Source organism: Danio rerio, chromosome 6, assembly GCF_049306965.1.
Source record: "Danio rerio strain Tuebingen ecotype United States chromosome 6, GRCz12tu, whole genome shotgun sequence".
Taxonomy (NCBI): domain Eukaryota; kingdom Metazoa; phylum Chordata; class Actinopteri; order Cypriniformes; family Danionidae; genus Danio; species Danio rerio.
The window spans coordinates 31,473,645-31,491,652 of NC_133181.1; the positions used below are offsets into that span (position 1 = coordinate 31,473,645).

Sequence of the window (18,008 nt, forward strand, 5' to 3'; positions counted from 1 at the left end):
ACATGAGATGAAAAACACAAATGCAAAACTTTATTTTGTAAGCAAGCTATACTAAAAAGGCAGTGCTCTAGACAGGGCATCTGGAAATTGAATCACAGTAGTTTTCTAAGCTTCATTTTCTGATATTAGATTTTTTTGCAACAGATTTCTTGGCTGTAACCTCAAAGTCATTCCCGTGCATAGTACTGCTGAAGTAGTGAATGGAATGCTGATCATCGCTAAGGTTTGTTGTGATACTGTAGTACACTTTAGTTTGAGTGAAGGATTTGTTGTTTATTTTTGGTTAACTGTCATACTTCTCCTGTAGTGTTTTAATTCGAATTTATAAATTTATAAAAATTTAAATGTATGAGTTCTTAGGGTTAACTCAAATTTTACATCAAGGGCTGTTCTTATTATAGACGCACAGTAGAAGCATAGCACATATAAGAAGTAAAGAACATGATGCCCGCAGAAGTAAAAGCACATGTAAGAAGTATATTAAGATGGTACCCACAAAAGATTAAATGGCCTTTTTATTTCAGGCCACGAGTAAACCTACTGTGGAAAATTTCAGAGATCAGATGTCTGGCTTGTACTCTCATCGCAGATCATAGCCCAGTTTGGGGAATGCTTCAGGATATGCAGTTCAAGTGAGATTCACCTCAATATCTTCTTGCTTGCTATACTTAAATGTAACAGCAGATGTCAGTATTGTTTCATACTGTGCAGTGCCAATTGTTGAGTCTTTATTCAGTTTCTTGCATAAATATTTTCTTTAAAAAATAATTCATAAACCACAAAGAGCAAAGCAAACAGTTTGTCAGGAAAAATTGTCCACCTTTTATTTCAAATGAGAATAATTATTATTATTTTTTGTAGAAATGGCTTAAAAATATTGAAAATACTGCTATGGTAACTTTGTTTTCTATCATTGCAAAATACTACATGATATAGGGGAAAGATAGAAAGAAATTAGGTTAGGATTGCAGTAAATGTGCGCAGTACTTCATTTTTGACTCTCCTCAATGATCTCTTCAATCCGGACTACAAGACTTTCCATTAAGTCACATGTGACCAGGGCGCACTGCAAGACCTGCAAATAATATATTTAGTGTTATATATGACACATTGTTTTTAAACTGAAATTAGATCAGTGGTACACCTACAGATGATGATCTAACCTTATCCTGTGCCTCAGGTGGCATGCTACCAAGCGTCTCCGTTTTCACAATCAAGCTCTGAACTGATCTCTTTCCAGATGCCTCTTTGAATTCTGTTGGAAGCAAAAATGTTACTGCAGATCAAATTCCATTTTTAAAACTGCAACAACTGTCTTTTTAAAGGACCAAGCACAACATATGTGTTACCTTTAGCCTTAATCTTTTTGTTTTCTCGAAGTCTTTTTAACTCAGTTCCATAGTATGATTTTGACATGCTTAGACAAACACGTAGTAATTTTGTGTACGTCTCAGCAATATGGCACAGGTCTGTCCACTCTCCAGTCTGAAATAAACAGAGACACTCTTATTAAAAAAAAACGTAGAAAAGGTATAGCTAAAAAATATGATTATTTTGCAAATTAGTTTGTAAAAGCCTTACAGAAATTCCTCTTTTCTGTATCAGTAAATACCGCAGAAGATTTAGAGACTCCATGACCCTTTAAAAACAATTAAGAAAAAAGAATTTATTAACAAAATAATTGTGTTAAAATATCTGTATAGCTTGTTGTCAATGCTTGACAGAGAAAGAGTTGCACAGGTGCGTATTCTGTTTTATCATATGCACATCAGCAGGGTGAAGCAAGGCCTATGTAATTTATCAGGGACAGATTATCCAGACGAGGTATGTCAATCACTCAGGTTGTAGTATCATTTTAGGAATGACACAGGATCTGGCTCAAAATATGGCAGTGCTCACCATCTGTTCTGTATTGTGGGATCATGGCAGTAAACCTGGACTACACTCATAAATAAATGATGGATAGGGATGGATTGTATCTAGTTGGTAGGAGATCTAACATTTAAAACAGAGACAGCTGCCATACGTAGAGTCTGTACTTGGGTTACGATTCATGTCAATGATTTGTTGATATGAAAGTTGATTAGATCTATCAAGATGTAGTTATGTGCATTTAGTGACCTGTCAGGCAATTGTTTTCATTTACTAAAAGCTCTTTGTGAATAACTGGTTTGGTTTACCTGTCCATTCCATGTAGCAAGTCAGTTTCGTGGCCCTGTGGGAGACAGATAGTGTCTCTGAGCAGTGAGATAAGCCGAGTCCCCTCAAACCAGCCATCTTGGTAGACTGACTTTAATAGCAAAAGAAACATTTCTAGCATCAGTTACATGAACAAGTCGACAGTTTAACATGATTTATAACTCATTTTATTCACTGTGCACTACCTTTCTGGTTTGTTCCACTTGATTTTTTATGTTTTTGAGGATGGTACTTTCTACACCTGCATGATGGCTAGTTTTTATTATGCGCCTTAGAGCATTCAAAAAGGAAAGAAACAACAGTTAATATCTATCCAGGGATGTTCGACATAAACATATACTTTTCAAATACCATACCTGAAAAATTTGTGCTTTGCTTCACCATTAAGCTTCTCTATAAAGAGCTGGAACACCACAAGGCTTCTTCCTCTCTGAATAAAAACATAACGCTTGCTCTTCTTCTCAAAGATCAGATTTACCAGTAAAAGTAAACCATGTCTCATGTGTATAGAAACCGTGTACTTACCAAATGCTGGATAGGACATTCAATCATAATTTTAATTAAGCTCTGTGAACAAAAGAACAAGAATTTTACTTTGGTTTGTCACAATATTCTGAGTTGTGTTACTTTCAAGTTCAATGCAAATTAGTATTTTATATTTGACTATTTATTGATGTGGCAAATATAGCTACGCAAACAAAAGAACATTATTGCAGAGTTAACCCCATTCAGGAACATAAAGTAAATAGAGTGTGATCAATTTATCAGCTTTTTTAAAACACCAAAGTATTTTTGTTCGTGTTTTTTCCAGAGATGGGTTGTGGCTGGAAGGGCATCCGCTGCGTAAAAACTTGCTGGATAAGTTTTCGGTTCATTCCGCTGTGGCGACCCCGGATTAATAAAGGGACTAAGCCAACAAGAAAATGAATGAAAACAAGTGTTGCAAACCTGCGGAACCTCATGGAATGGTTTCAGGTCTAAGAGCTCCACTGGGAGACTGCAGGCTGTTATTCTTTCCAAACTTTTAACATGTAAGTCCTTTTAAAAGAAGCAAATTAGTACTTAAACAATTGCAATATAATAAAAGTAATATTCAACATTTTGATTGACGTTTACTCTACCAGTCCTTTCAAAATCCATGATTCATCTTTTCTGTATAGAGATAAAAATCAGGATGGGAAGTCAGACAAGAAGTGCACACTATGTTCAGAAATATTTTCTAAAAAAATTATACAAACTGCATGGTTTACACACCTACTCAACAGAAGATTGATGTATTCCATATTACACTGGAGTACAAAAACAGGGCTGAAATAAAATGTCAAATAAAATAATTAGATGTTATAAATACATGTATTACAAATACATTAGTTGTGCAACCTGCATTAATAAATACAGTGCTACAAAAAATAAAGTACAATAAAAAGTTTGCAGAAGGCTCTAAATCCTTTTGGTATATCTGAAAGCCTTTGAGCGCAAAACAAGATTTTCAACTGTACAACGGTGATGGGGATTTGAACTGTTTTTGAAAGCCCAAGAGATTTGTGGCCTTAACTGTTCACACTGTCTTTGAGTCGGGTAAACACATAGTGAGAGGAAAGAAAAACATGTTTTAGAGACTTGAGGTCTAACTGCAACTTACCTAAAAACTGCAGGGAAAACATCTATGGCAATAAGTTGGACAAACAGCAAGTAAGCAATGCAAGCTTTTGATTCATTTGGATGGCAGGCTTGTTTCTCTAGTATGTCGTCCTCTTTTCCCCTCACAGGATGGTAGAACAGGATTTTTGGTAGAGATTCTTGGATCACTACTAGGATTGCCTGTATTAGAGGCACAAAATCACTTAAAATTCTTTTTTTCCTCAAAAATCATTGTCTAAGCCAGGGGTGTCAAACTCAATTCCTGGAGGGCCAAAGCACTGCACAGTTTAGTTCCAACCCTGCTCCAACACACTTACCTGTAGATTTCAAACAAGCCTGAAGGACTTAATTAGTTTGATCAGGTGTGTTTAATTAGGGTTGGAACAAAACTGTGCAGAGCTGCGGCCCTTTTGGAACTGAGTTTGACACCTGTGGTCTAAACCTTGTGGTGAACAAGATGTGAGAGATATTACCATTATTTCTGCTGCAAAATTCCACAGTGGCAAAATTTCTGTTTTGTTGCCCTCTCTGTCCAGTTGAGCTTGGAGGAGGGGTTCCCTTAGACTGTTCATGCAACTGAGCCATTATAAACAGAAAAAACATTTTGAAGAATTTGGAACAATACTGATTGAGATCACATGCTTAAAATCTACAAAGGGATGAAAAAAAGTTAGGGTTAAGAAAATGATTGGTGTACATCAGACTCTGTGACAGCTGACTGCTGATTTACATTTTACTATTTCTTCATAAAGATACCCACTGGGAACAAAGCTGATTCTGAACATTATGTATGTGTGTGTTCACACTTGGCAAGTTTGGTTCAGTTAAAAAAAAACTCTGGTGTGATTGCTCTGTTAGCGTTGTTCCTTTCAATGAGCGTATGCTGTCATCTGAACCCTGGTCCACAAAAAAATCTGCAAACTGAAACTGATGAAATAGTGTGTCTGTCACCTCACTGGTTTTATGATTGGGTGGATTGTTTTCTGATTGCAAACTGTGCATATTTAATTGAATAAGAATGCAAAACAGAGCAAAAACGTCTAAGCCAAATGTCACAGATCTTGGGATTGTACAATTATTATTATTGTTATTATTATTATTATTATTATTATTATTTACAAATCTATTTGCTCAAATAATTAATGAAAAACTCAAGAATTCCAGAAAAAGCTACAAAAATGTGAGACTGATAACAGCAGCCAGAAGAAAGAACAAAGTTTTTTTTGTAATTTGATGCAACAGTAATATAATACATATGTAAATAAATAATTGTTCATACTTTTTTTATTCCAAAGTTGGAATATTAAAAACTAAAATATTAAAAAGTAAAATATTAAAAAAGGATTAAAGATGCAGATGTTCGTTAAACACATCATAACAGTCATGAAAGGGTCCATACATACTGTAGTAAGGCCTTAATTAGCTTGTTCAGGAGTTTTCTGGGTTGGAGCTAAACTGGCCCTCCAGGAACAAGTTAGGTGACCCCTAATCTAAGTGAACCAGAGACTGTTTGTGAGTTATTGAGATGCAAGCCTACAGTAGACAGAATGCTTATTACCACTTTATTCTTAAGTTGGGTCTTAAGAATGTAGGTACGGATGCCAAGTGGATCAAGACTAAATGTGTTATTTTTATTTTTGGTCCAGAGTCCAGACTAGACGAACCAAGAAAACCGAACCAAACTACAAGTGTGAATACACCCTAAGTCCTGTTTTGATCACATGAGCATATTGATAGCTGGGCATCAGACATGAGAAAATATAGACATAATCTTAAGAACCTGCTGCACTAATTTATTTTCTAATATGAATACAGTTAAAGTTAACAATATGAGTACAGCTAAAGTCGAAAGATGGCATACTGTCAAATTGTCCAGCTTTAAAACTTGCTTTACAGATGTACCAGTTTGATTATCTCAGTAAAATTCTTAAAACAATGTGTATTGTCACATACACATTAGTAAAAACATACAACTTTAGAAGAGCAGCTCTTAAACTAGTGGCCTCTGAGTTTGTGTCTTGATTCTTGACTTCCTGCACGAAGGGTTGTATAAAGGTCAGTACTGCAGTGCAGCATCGGCAGAGCCCATACACATCTTCCTGTTCCTGTTTGTTTGAGTATGGTACAGGCAACTTTGAAATCTGTTTCTGAAGTGAATCAAGGGCCATAGACAATCCAGGGGCCTTCAACTCGCTCATTCTCAATAGAACTGTATTAGGAACAAACAGAAAAGAGTTTATTGCAGCTCGTAGTGTCAGTAGAGGGAGACTTTTTGTTTTGGCATTTATTTTAAGTTGAAACAAAAAAAAATATTGTTGTTTGCAGGTTGTAAAATGGTTATGGCTTTGGGCTCACTGAGGTTGTTCAATTACCTGACTGAATAGGAGGCATGAGAACAATGATAGAGTCCGCAATTGCATTCGGATCAGCATCATCCACTTGTTGAAGTAAAGTATTGAGTACTTCTTTCACTCTGCAGATCTACAATAAAATGTAAACTTAGATAAGCCATCATTTCACAGTAGTGTTTAGTACTATGTTAAAGTAAAGTCTCCCTCTTACCTGTACTAGTTCACTGAGGATAGCCTGACAGTGAACAGCACTGCGGCCATTTCTCAGCACTTCACTCACCAGTGCAGGCACTAGACCACCGCCCATAGACCTCACTATGTGCTGGGAAAACATTTCTAGATTAACTTTTTTTACATTACATACAATACATATTCTTGAGTGTGTGTTGTTATTGTTTTAATTATTACAGTGCATATAGTTTTTAATCTAACATGGAAAACATACATTTAAACATTCCAAAATTATTGCAACTGATTTAAAACCAATTTTAAAAAATGGCTATGCAATATTTTATAATATTAATAAATGTAAAATGTTTTGCCTTTTCCCCATATCTCTTATATTTACTAAATTTGTGTTGATTAATATGTATGCCTTCATAAAAGTAATGTGAATTTGTTTCAGAATGTAATATGTTTGTTGTTGTGAAAGAAAGAAATGTGTAGGTTTAAATTTTAAAATTTAGATACTGAAATAGAAAAAAAAATGTTTAAATGAACCGTGTTGGGTTGTGCTTTGCATTCATGTATTTTAATATGAATAAAAAATAGTAATTGGTAAATATAAATTGAATATATTAATACTCTGATCTTTCCAGGTTAAGTCCTTTACAGTTAAACTAAAGCAGCAGAGAGCAATCTTTGACAGTTAATCTTTGTAGCTTTTAGTGCCCTTAGCTGGTGATCTCTAGATATTTCTTCTGGTAATTCGGATATTATGTTGGTCAGGCTTTTTGCTGTGTGTTTGGGGTGTTTTTTTGAGACCGCTTTAGTCAAGGCGAGAACAACAAAAGCTGGGATTGTCCTCTGTTTGCCCTTTTTTAAAGACACTGACCGTGTACTTTCAGATCAGTTAAATGAAATGATGGTGCATTTGTTGCATTTACGCTATTTCAAAATATCTATGGCATGTTTCTTTGTGTGTGTGTGTGTGTGTGTGTGTGTGTGTGTGTGTGTGTGTGTGTGTGTGTGTGTGCGTGTGTGCGTGTGTGTGCGTGTGTGTGCTACATATATGGATAAGTCAAGCAGTGTAAGAAACTGGTAGATCAACAGCACTTAATGGAGTGTTGCTCCTAAGAGGGCTTTCAATAAAGCAGGAAATCTGACTGGTTCTCAGTTAAACTGCATTCCCACACCAAGAGGTCAGCGGGCCTGTCAGATAGGCAGAATGACAAAGTGGCAGTTTACTGACAATATAACCCATCACCATCTCTTATTCTGAGTGGATTGGTATTAAAAAAATGTGCCGAGGATGTAACATACTGTACAGTACTTGTGGCACATTTCTTTGTCTTAGAGACCCATAAATTTAACCTTATTTGTAGTATGAACATGTGATAGGTCAATCATTATTACACAGCCCGTTTAACACATATGCTGTATCTGAAATCACCCCTATACCCTCATTTACTATTCCTTACATTAGTCCAAATATATAGTTTTCATGAAGGAGTGAATGAAAGGACTGAGTGAATTCAAGCACTTTGTTTGTATTTTCTGCTTGATAAGTTCCTCAGAAGGATTAGATTTTTGTCTGCTGTCTATTAGTAATGAAACAATAGCCATGCATACAACTTAACTCCCAGGGCCATTTAAATCAAAGTTGATATTTAGCCGCACAATATTAGGTTTTTATATATCTAGTTTTTATGAGGTGGGTTGTTAGCCCAACGCTCAACCCCCAACCTGGAGAACCAGGGGCCTCATGTATCAATGCTGCGTACGCACAAAAACTTTGCGTACGCCAAATTTCGCGCTCACGTTTGGATTTACTAACATAAAAATAACCATGGGAATGTGCGCTGGTCCACGCCAACTTCATGCCTGGCGTACGTGCATTTCTTGTGTGTGTTTGTTTTATTTTCATTGGCGACTCCTAGAGGATGTTGTGTTAAATTGCACACTACAAAGTGTCTGAGCAGTGCAATGGCAGCTGTATGAGAGCTGTCGCCAGTTTTCCCAGTGTAATCGTAGCGATCTAATTTGCACACGTGAATCAGAAATATTTTCATTCAATAAATGTGCAAATAAAATGTGATGCACACACTTATTATTGATTCCTACTTGTCTTCCTCGTGATGAAGAGCAGGCAAAATCTGATATGTAGCGGGGGAAAAAAAAAAGAATGAGTTCATCAGATGCTGGATTCGAACCGAGTTCATACTCGAACGCGTCAAAATATGTTGCCGTGTGTTTTACGAGATACGCCACTCACAATATCAAAGACACTATAAAATATTACACCTATACATCGCACTATTTCTTTTCTAATTCACTCAGTGCGATGTTCAGACCCAACTGTGTTAACTGCGTCAACTAAACTCTCCCACACCGTATTGCCATTGCTTTTTTTGTTGGGTTTTGCTAAAGTAGAGTCATTAGCGTATATTCATAGGGGGGAGGAGGCAGGGAGGGGTTTTGCGCTCGTGCATGTTGCGCTCAGTTTCACGTTCATTCGAATGTACAAAGAGAATATGCGTGGCATTCCGCGTACGCAGTGTTTCATACATCTGAATTTTTGCTGCCTACGCACAAAGCTGTAAATGTGCGTACGCAGTAAAAATGTTTTAGTATGATTTCAACGCAAGTCTTCGTACATGAGGCCCCAGTGATAGGATGGTGCTTCATATGCCATCTTGTGGTCAGATGCGTAAATTCATTCTGCACTCAAACTCTTACAGTGTATTAATGGGATTCTCTAGCTGTTGAGTGTGCATGGTTTGTAGACTTGTTATCGGTGTGCATTGTGGGGTTGATTCAGTTCACTTCACATTGTCCACTTTGATTTCAGACACCAAATCGCTGCAATTGGTGGCAATTTTGAATACAGCCATAGACTTTTTTCAGAAGATTACTGGAAAATTACCGGAAAATTACCATTAAAGGATAATGTGTGAACCAGCCTTTTTTATAATGACTGCAATTTCCAGGAATAAGAAGTTAGCTGTAAATTTATAGAATTGATGGAATAAGAATTAACGGTTAATAGGGTATTTGCCGAGTTAGTGTTTTTCCATAACTTCCGATGACCTGTTATTGTGAATTTTTTTCCAATTTATACTGTTTCTATTACAACATCGATGTTGTAATGTAATCAAAATACATTTAGTTAAATTGACTTTGGCATTCATTAAGTTGCTCAAGCGTAAAACGAGACAAAAAGCCTTTTACTCGCACGCACCCGTCAGAATCGGCAGGATAGCGCAGAAGCTCCATTGAATATACTGGGGTGAAATAAATCCTCATATTATAAAGACATGGCGGGAAAATTTTTATTTAATGCAGTGCTTCTTGTACAATCGGAGACCCACTTTATATCGGATATCACTCAGCTAGTGGAGATTGCTGATTTTAAAGAAAACTGACCTTAAATGCGCCAATTTTTGCAGTGGCATCCAGTTGACCGGAAGCGCTTTACCCGGGTTACTGGCAAATTTAAAGTCCTATTAGCATGCTTCGGCATATACCCTATTGATGGAATTCTTTAACATAAATTTAACGTAATGTAAAGTTGTTACAGTCATTTTATGGCAAATGAGTATTACCTTGTGAAAGCAGCTGCTATCTATACTATAGCGGATTCAATTGTAAAATGAGTGAGAAATACAGTAAGATCTAGGTTGAATTACACATTTATGTCATTCCAAACTCAACAAATTTCTTCATTTTCAGAACACAAATTAACTACATTTTAATCACAAATCAGAGATTTGACCTCGATTTAAAAGTTTTCATCACTACAAATCAGAACTTTAAGAGTTTTAATCCAGTTCTTGTGAATAGCACTTTATATGATGAACACATTTAATGTAGGTTTTTAATAATATATAAATACTCAATGAAAAAACATTGTACAGCATTTGTTTAAAAAGATATGTCCACAGAAGCTCAACTTTGATTCATTCAAAAACCTGAGGTTCATGCTTTTGTTTTACACCAGCATGTTTAACTTCAGTAAGAACCAGCATGTTTTCTTCTTGCATGCCAACCAGGTATTGTTGAGCTTTTGTATATGTTCATTGATCAGTCTTTACATTTGAGCAAAATCCTAAATTAAAATTGTTCATCATTTACAGCAATCATGTATCTTCAGATTTATTTTTTGATCTCTTTATGAATGTTTTCAAGCTTCACGGTTTTAGGAGAAAAACATTTAGTTGAGACAGAGAATCTCACATTTGATTCATTATTTATGTTCTGATGATGAGGTCTTTCTGGTTTAAAGTGACATGAGAGTAAGTAAATGATGACAGGATTACATTTTGGTTAAAAAAATAAATGTTATTCCTTTAAAGTTTACCTTATTTGCCTCGTCTTTTATGAAGTTCAGTAGTAGAGTGCCATCACCTTGGGCAATGCAAGTATGGCCAGCATTTAGAAAGAGTTCATGGTCTTCTGGTTTAAACTCTTCAATTGTTCTCTAAAAGCATGGATAGATTTTATGTCATTGATTTACAAACAGAAAAAAACATGTTGAATTAGGTTCCAAATACAAACAAAAATATACAAAAAATCCAGATAATATTACCCTAATATTACAAGTTATACATATTGGGATATATACATAAATGGTATGAGATATATGATTATATATAACCAAGTCTATTATAATCAAGTCTAACTACATATAAATACAAACACAAATAAAACCGAATAGTTAATTTTCCTCACCCATTTTTGAATTACATCTTCTAGTTGATTCACTGCCATTGTCAGATCTGGTCTTTTCAAAAATAATCCATACAAACAACACTTCAAGGTCAGGATTATAAACTAGGCTTTTCTGCGGAAGATCTGAATGACATCTGCAATATAAAACAAATCAGCACAAAAGAATATAGCTAGCTTTATAACAGAGATCAGGGTGTTTGAAAAGAATCGAGCAAGAGGGAGCTTTTGTAAACCTCTTACTAAGCACTGCAGCTGAGTGTCTGCTAATAGGATTAAGACGGAGCAATCTAAAATAGATGGGACAAGAAAGAACCCTCTCGAATGCCCTGGTCATGAGATTTCTCATTATGTTTTGCAGTCAATTAGTATTTACCCAAACCAGTTCTGTTTGTTCAGTTGACTTTTAGAGGCACGGTCCATTTATAATTAATTAAACATTTCACTGTCAGATCACACAGAAGACCATGCTCACCCGCAATAACCAACAGACTGCTCTTGAATGAGCCCTGATGTTATTTAAACACGCCATGGAAATACTGAAAGCACATCAGAAATCGTTTAGTTAATCTTTGGCAATCATGTGTGTACTGTCCATAGATAAATCTCCAATAAGTCCAGCATTGCTCCTATGGACATGTAACCTGATATGAGCCATGTCTTTGACTCCCTTCATGCACTCTAAAAACTGCTGGGTTGAAAACAACCCAATTTGGGTTGTTTTGGTAACCCAGCGCTGGGTAAAAAAGGGACAAACCCAACGCTGGGTTACTTTAACCCAGCAAGTTGGGTTACAAGTTTAACCCAGCATGCTGGGTTGTGATTTTAACCCAACTATTAGTTAAAAATTACTACACTGCTGGGTTGAATGTAACCCAAAATGGGTCAGAAATTTAATCTAGAAACTGATGATTAAAATCACTAAAATAAAAACAATTCTACAGCAATACATAGTTGTTCAGTAATGGAATTTTATTTATGACAAAAGATAAAATGTGTCCAAATGAATTTGAGATTTTTCCCATCTGCACCTCAGCATTAACCCTTTGACTGCCTGCTCTACCAAATGGTTGACCTTGTTTTTACTGTTTTAAATAATGACTGTTAAAGTCATAAGAAAAAAGATGATTTAGTGTTCAAAATGTTTATATACATATAAAAATATATATATATATATATATATATTTTTTTTTAATTGGTCTTACACATAATTTTTCAGATTTTTCATAATTCTGGTACTTTTACCATAAACATACATATCAATCATTTGGTAGAGGTTGATATTTTAGAAATTATAACATGTGTTAAAATGTACTGATTGTGTTCAATAGCGACATTAGCAGTTGAGAAATGCAATCCAATTTTTTTTTCTTGAAAGGGTTGTTAAAGGGTTAAGACGATTTCTGTGAAAATTTATCAAACTGTATCACAGAAACACTGACTAAAGTTCAGTAACAATGCATCAGACTGAAATCAGACAAATTACCTTAAGAAAATGCATATTTGAAATACATTCAAAAACATTTGCATCATTTATAAATCAGGAATCATCAGTAAGTCAATTGCAATGTTATTGCAGAGTAGAGAAAAACAATAGTATAAGGAAGTAATAATGAAAATGCATCTAAATGACTGAAGTCAGAAAGTAATTTGAGCACAAACATCAACATATTCTCATATAAATCATCAACTGCAATGCAGAAAAAAATATGTGAAAGTAATAATGAAAAGGCATCAAACAGCTTGAAAAAACAAAACAAACAATAAAAACTAAGAAAATACAAATTTTATATTAAGAAAAAATAAGAAAACATTTTATAACTTTCCCTTTAACAATTATGTGCAAACATCAATATATGAGATATAAAGCAATCATCAGTAAGGATGATCAAGTTCAATGTAAATGCAGTTTTGAAGAAAAAACAGATATAAAAGTTAAAATGAAACCTGAGGATGGAAGCATTTTAAAACAAATTTGAAATAGGAAAACTTTTTTTAACTTTTACTCGAACAATCATGTGCAAACATCAATCCTGAGATATAAAAGAGTCTGTAAGAAACATTAGTTGCAATGTAACTGCAGTGTAGAGTGTCTTAAAAAATATCGAGTCCATTATTATGTGCCGTCATCATAGCAAAGAGAAAAGAAATCAGTTATTAGAAATGAGTTATTAAAACTATTCTTTAGAAATGGGTGTCATGGTGGCACAGTGGGTAGTACGATTGCCTCACAGCAACAAGGTCGGTGGTTTAAGCCTCAGCTGGGTCAGTTGGTGTTTCTGTGTGGAGTTTGCATGTTTTCCCCGTGTTCGTGTGGGTTTTCTCTGGGTGCTCCTTTTCCCCCACAATCCAAAGTACAAGTAAAGAACACAGAATCCAAGGAAGCAGTGAGGTCACAGTATTAATTATTACTGTTTGTCAGCAAAAATTAATGCTAGCAGAACCCTTACTGCTAGTGTCTCCTCCCCAGGATGTCCATAAACCACAGTCTGCCACACCAGGGAACACTGCTTGGGGTAGTTCACACCAAAGATGTAGAATGCTTTATAGCAAACGTCCACTTTGGCAAGTAATGTACTTTGCAATAATAAATAGCACAGCACGTGAGCAAAGGCTTGAAAGAAGTGGTGGTCTCCAAGGATGAGAACATGAGGAAACTCAATAGATTCTTGAATTCAATGGATGAAGATACTCAGCAATATTGGTCCCAATCTGAAAAAATAAATAGAAGTAAGATTTATTAAAAACTCAAAAGTGTAAAAGTTAAATATCTTTAGAGTTAACTTTAGAACACCTAAAATACCTTTAGAAGCAATTAAGGCCATAACACACCAAGCTATCAGCCAGTGTTGGCATTAGTTAACCACTGACCATGGCACCATGCTGCAATTTTTTGGCCCGAGTGAAGATGACAATGCAACAACAGGTTTGCCTAAGGAACTTTTTTTAATAAGTAATAGTAAGGCAAGATGAGCATTTGAAATTATTAAGTATTTAATTGTGTTTTCTTAATGAGAATAGATAAGACCCTTCTTCCTGAGCTGGGACTGTTTGCAACCGTATTTGTATAATTTGAAGCCGCATTTAAATTTTCTTTAAAAACTTCAAAAATGAGGCACAATCTCAGTCCAAGATGGATAAAATTGCTGAAATATTTTCCTAAAAAAAAAATCTTTCTGACTGAAGAAAGAATGACATGAACATCTTGGGTGACATCTTTTTATGTTTTACGCAGCAGATGCCCTTTCAACTGCAACCCATCACACTCTCATTTACACACACACTATGGACAATTCAGCTTACCCAATTCAGCTACACCGCATGTCATTGGACTGTGGAGGGGAAACCCATCCAAGGCTCAAACCAGCGACCATCTTGCTGTGAGGCGACAGCACTACCCACTGCGCCCCCATGCCACCCTAATAACAAACATAAAAATAACATTTTGATTGTTAATAAAATAACTAAGACAATCATTATGCATTAAATGCATCATTATGCATTGAGAAACCTTTAATTGAATCCTTACCCTCTGAATTGTATTCAAATTGACCTAAAAACGAGGAAAGGTTCGCTCCTGTGCTAAAAATAAAACAAGAGAATGTCACTGGTTGCATGAACAGCAGATTTTAAAAAATAACCAGACAAAAACAAATTGGCATTAGAGTTCAATCTCTCAGTTTAAAGTGTTGAAGTGGCTAATGATTACTAGGGCTGCCCCCTAATAATTGAATAACCATTAGTCAACTAAAAATTTATTATTCATTCATTCATTCATTTTCTTTTTAGCTTTGTCGCTTTATTAATCTGGGGTAACCACAATGGAATGAACCACCAACATATCCAGCATAAGTTTTATGCAGCGAATGCCCTTTCAGCTGCAACCCATCACTGGGAAACAAATACTCATTCACACACATACACCATTGACAATTTAGTCTACTTAATTCACCTTTACCACGTCTTTGGAAACCGGGGCACCTGGAGGAAACCCACGCGAACACGGGGAGAACATGCAAACTCCACACAGAAAGGCCTATTGACCCAGCCAAGGATCGATCAAGTGACCTTGTTGCTATGAGGCGAATGTGCTACCCACTAGTTGCAGAAAAAAAGTCCACACTGGCAAAGTCAATGTATGCTGCATGAATCCGCTGTGTAAAAAATATGCTGGATAAGTTGGCGGTTCATTCCGCTGTGGCGACCCCAGATTAATAAAGGGACTGAGTCAAAAAGAAAATGAATTAATGAATAAATGGTTTATTAATAAATCTGTAATTATTCAACTAATGCTTCAAATGAACATCACAAGTCAACCAGACAAATGTTTAGACAAGGGCAGCCCTAATGATTACAATGAACCAAGTAAAATATTATTACATACCTTCAAATGTGGGGATTAACTCCTCAAGATTGCATTCTTTTAGTTTGATTTTCACGCAATTATCCATCTGAAAAAGAATAACAGATAAAAGCGTTTAAGCAAAATTAAGTAAAAAAAGATCATGTTAGCCAAAAGTCACTATATCACAAAAATACTCCTAAATGATAATAATTATCCAGGGTGTCACATAAAACGGTGGTCAAACTTTTTCTTTTTGCAGTCGAAGATGATTAGGTTGGAATTAGTCTTAGCTCAGACATTTCCGTTAGCATGAAACGACCCTTACATACAGGATTAATTAAAGATAGCTCAAATCACGTCTAGAATGTAAAATGCTCATAGTAAATTAATAACATTTGCTATTCAATGTACAGATGTACAGCTAAACAAAATGTACATGCAGAGCAGGACAATTATTGTATATATTTTGATAAAAAAAAAACATTGTTAGAAGCTGAATTCAACACTTATGCATCAAAGTATTGTCACAAAAATCCATGAACAAACTTAAGAAATACAATAGTAAAAATACTACTTACTGCTTTACAGTTAACACCCCAGAAAGATCACAAATCACAGTAACGTTACTTACTGTCATCACCTAGCCAACATAAAAATCTGTGTCATTCAAAAGGTATTTTATTACAATAAAAAGCTCCTAAATTATCCTAGGTGTTGTGTTTATAAAGTGGTCATCAAACATGCTTCACGTTAGTTTCATTAGTTACCTTATACTTTTCGAGCTCCTTCCGATGCCATGCGCGCTTACCCGTCCACCGATCAACAGGCTGGGCGTGAGGTGGAGCAACATGTCGGGCGTGAGGCGAGCACAGGTCAGGAGTTAGGCGGAGCAACAGCTCGGGCGTTAGGCGGAGAAACAGGTCCGGAGAAACAGGTCGCCGTTAGGCGGAGAAACAGGTCCGGAGAAACACGTCGCCGTTAGGCGGAGAAACAGATCCGGAGAAACAGGTGGCTCGTCAGGCGGACTCGGAGCAACAGTTCAGCCATAAGGCGAGCACAGGTCAGCGTGAGGCGGAGCAACAAGTCGGCCATCAGGCGGAGAAACAGAAAAAAAAGCGCGTGTATATTATACTAAGTAAACTAAGTGTGTTATTTCTTATGAAAATTGTTAAAAACACACTAAATAACTTACGTCTCACACAGAATTTCACTCGCTTCCCCTCAAAGACAGCGCAAAGAAAATGGCGGTTTCTCACGTTGATGTCCCTGCATGTTGACGTGACGTGCGTGCTCTCTTTCACGTCCGCGTTCCCAACCCAGCACTGCTGGGTTATAGATAAAGATCGATTTTCAACCCAAATTGGGTTGAATCAACCCAATTTTGTTACCCAGCAGTCTCAACCCAGCATTTGGGTTAAAAAACCAACCCAGCATTTTTTAGAGTGTGGGTAACTATTGTAGACCCTGATTTCAGGTGTATGGAGACAAACCACGTTTGAGCAATAGGATTTAAGCAGCAGCTGCGAAGTTTACTCTGTCTATTACAGTGTGGTGAAAGGCTTTAACAAAAGGTACAATGTAAATATAACAGGAAAGGACAGGCTGGTTGCATGCTAGCTTCAGATTTGCCCATGGCTAATTGAAGACTGCTGATTTAGTGTTTTGACAGTGAACAGACTGTGTGTAATGAAAGTTGAACGTAAAAAAAAAAAAAGATCTCTCACGGTATGTTGACATACAAACAGGTTTGTTGTTTTGCATGGTCAGGCCCATATCCCTTTGCTCATTGTATGTTCGCTAGGTGTTTTATATGCAGGTTTTATAGAATTATATGGATTATTAATGTTATATATTAAGTATGTGTATCATATTGGATAATTCTATGAAAATAATTTCATGATCTTTATTTCAGTGAAACAGATAATATGCTGCTTAAATACGTCATTTGTCATTTTCATTACGATAATACACAATTTCATTGTTTATAAGACACGTTAAATCTAAATATAATGAATACACTATTAATAACAATCAATATTTTTAGGAAGATGATGTTAGGAGTTAATTCTACCTTTGCTGAATATTTTGTTGGTGTAACCATGTTGCCTAAAATGATGCCATGTTTCTGTATGTTTGACTTAAAACAAAGCCATAATAGCTCTGTTCTTGAAGCAGTTATACTGACATCTTTGCTATTTGCAGAGATGCTGATGCTGAACACTTTTAAAGGTGCTATAGTGTGCATTTAAAACCACAGGGATTACCTGTAAAAGCTCAGTTTTGACCATTTATGGAATGGTCATGAATATTAATAAGCTCTGCTCTGATGCTCTGGTTTTCATGTCAGCGCCTGTAATTCACACACACAAACACTCTGAAATACAAATAGGCATGTTTCAGTTATCAAAAGATATTTCAGAAAATTAGTAGATCTTATTAAACCTTTTCAACTGAAATTTTGAAGAGGTTCAATTTAACTTTAATTTTGACATCTGTGGTGTTGTTGAGTGATGAACAATGAGGTGAAGATCCAGGTGCAGGCAGAAATTGTTAATGTCTCAAAAACAGACATGCATACAATGAAA

At 35.8% G+C, this 18,008-nt stretch overlaps 2 protein-coding genes and 1 long non-coding RNA gene across 12 annotated transcripts in view; 1 reads left to right on the forward strand and 2 right to left on the reverse strand.

Annotated features, from left to right (window-relative positions):
• Positions 1 to 18,008, forward strand: part of gb:ex154042 (expressed sequence EX154042) — a 70,542-nt gene that overhangs the window by 1,525 nt on the left and 51,009 nt on the right. For 3 of the 6 annotated variants that reach the window (XR_012407982.1, XM_073954182.1, XM_073954184.1), the window contains exons 4-5: positions 145 to 223; positions 525 to 632. Coding sequence is in view for 5 of the 6 variants with exons in the window: in XM_073954182.1 (XP_073810283.1) it covers positions 145 to 223; positions 525 to 596 (151 nt within the window). In the remaining variant the exon portion in view is untranslated. Of the gene's footprint in view, positions 1 to 144; positions 308 to 524; positions 813 to 3,010; positions 3,303 to 18,008 lie in introns of those variants that run through there. The other 3 variants (XM_073954181.1, XM_068218320.2, XM_073954180.1) reach the window with 3 other exon arrangements.
• Positions 4 to 11,360, reverse strand: glmnb (glomulin, FKBP associated protein b). Of its 3 annotated transcripts, none has more exons than XM_009302389.5 (18): positions 11,082 to 11,360; positions 10,711 to 10,830; positions 6,403 to 6,513; positions 6,213 to 6,321; positions 5,794 to 6,049; positions 4,314 to 4,416; positions 3,842 to 4,020; positions 3,454 to 3,507; positions 3,321 to 3,351; positions 3,148 to 3,237; positions 2,725 to 2,766; positions 2,556 to 2,629; positions 2,385 to 2,469; positions 2,181 to 2,290; positions 1,582 to 1,639; positions 1,350 to 1,485; positions 1,164 to 1,255; positions 4 to 1,075 (listed from the first exon to the last, which is right to left on the reverse strand). In XM_009302389.5, exons 1-18 carry the CDS (start codon positions 11,118 to 11,120, stop codon positions 989 to 991), a joined length of 1,776 nt encoding a protein of 591 aa, XP_009300664.1. In that variant the 5' UTR covers positions 11,121 to 11,360; the 3' UTR covers positions 4 to 988.
• On the reverse strand, positions 12,632 to 16,244 carry LOC103908735 (uncharacterized). 3 transcript variants are annotated; one of them, XR_012407984.1, is made up of 6 exons: positions 16,191 to 16,244; positions 16,002 to 16,063; positions 15,463 to 15,529; positions 14,608 to 14,655; positions 14,382 to 14,497; positions 12,632 to 13,790 (listed from the first exon to the last, which is right to left on the reverse strand). It is a non-coding gene; the product is annotated as an uncharacterized lncRNA (long non-coding RNA). The 3 variants fall into 3 exon arrangements; XR_661919.4 differs by having other exon boundaries at positions 14,608 to 14,660; XR_012407983.1 differs by lacking the exon at positions 16,002 to 16,063 and having other exon boundaries at positions 14,608 to 14,660.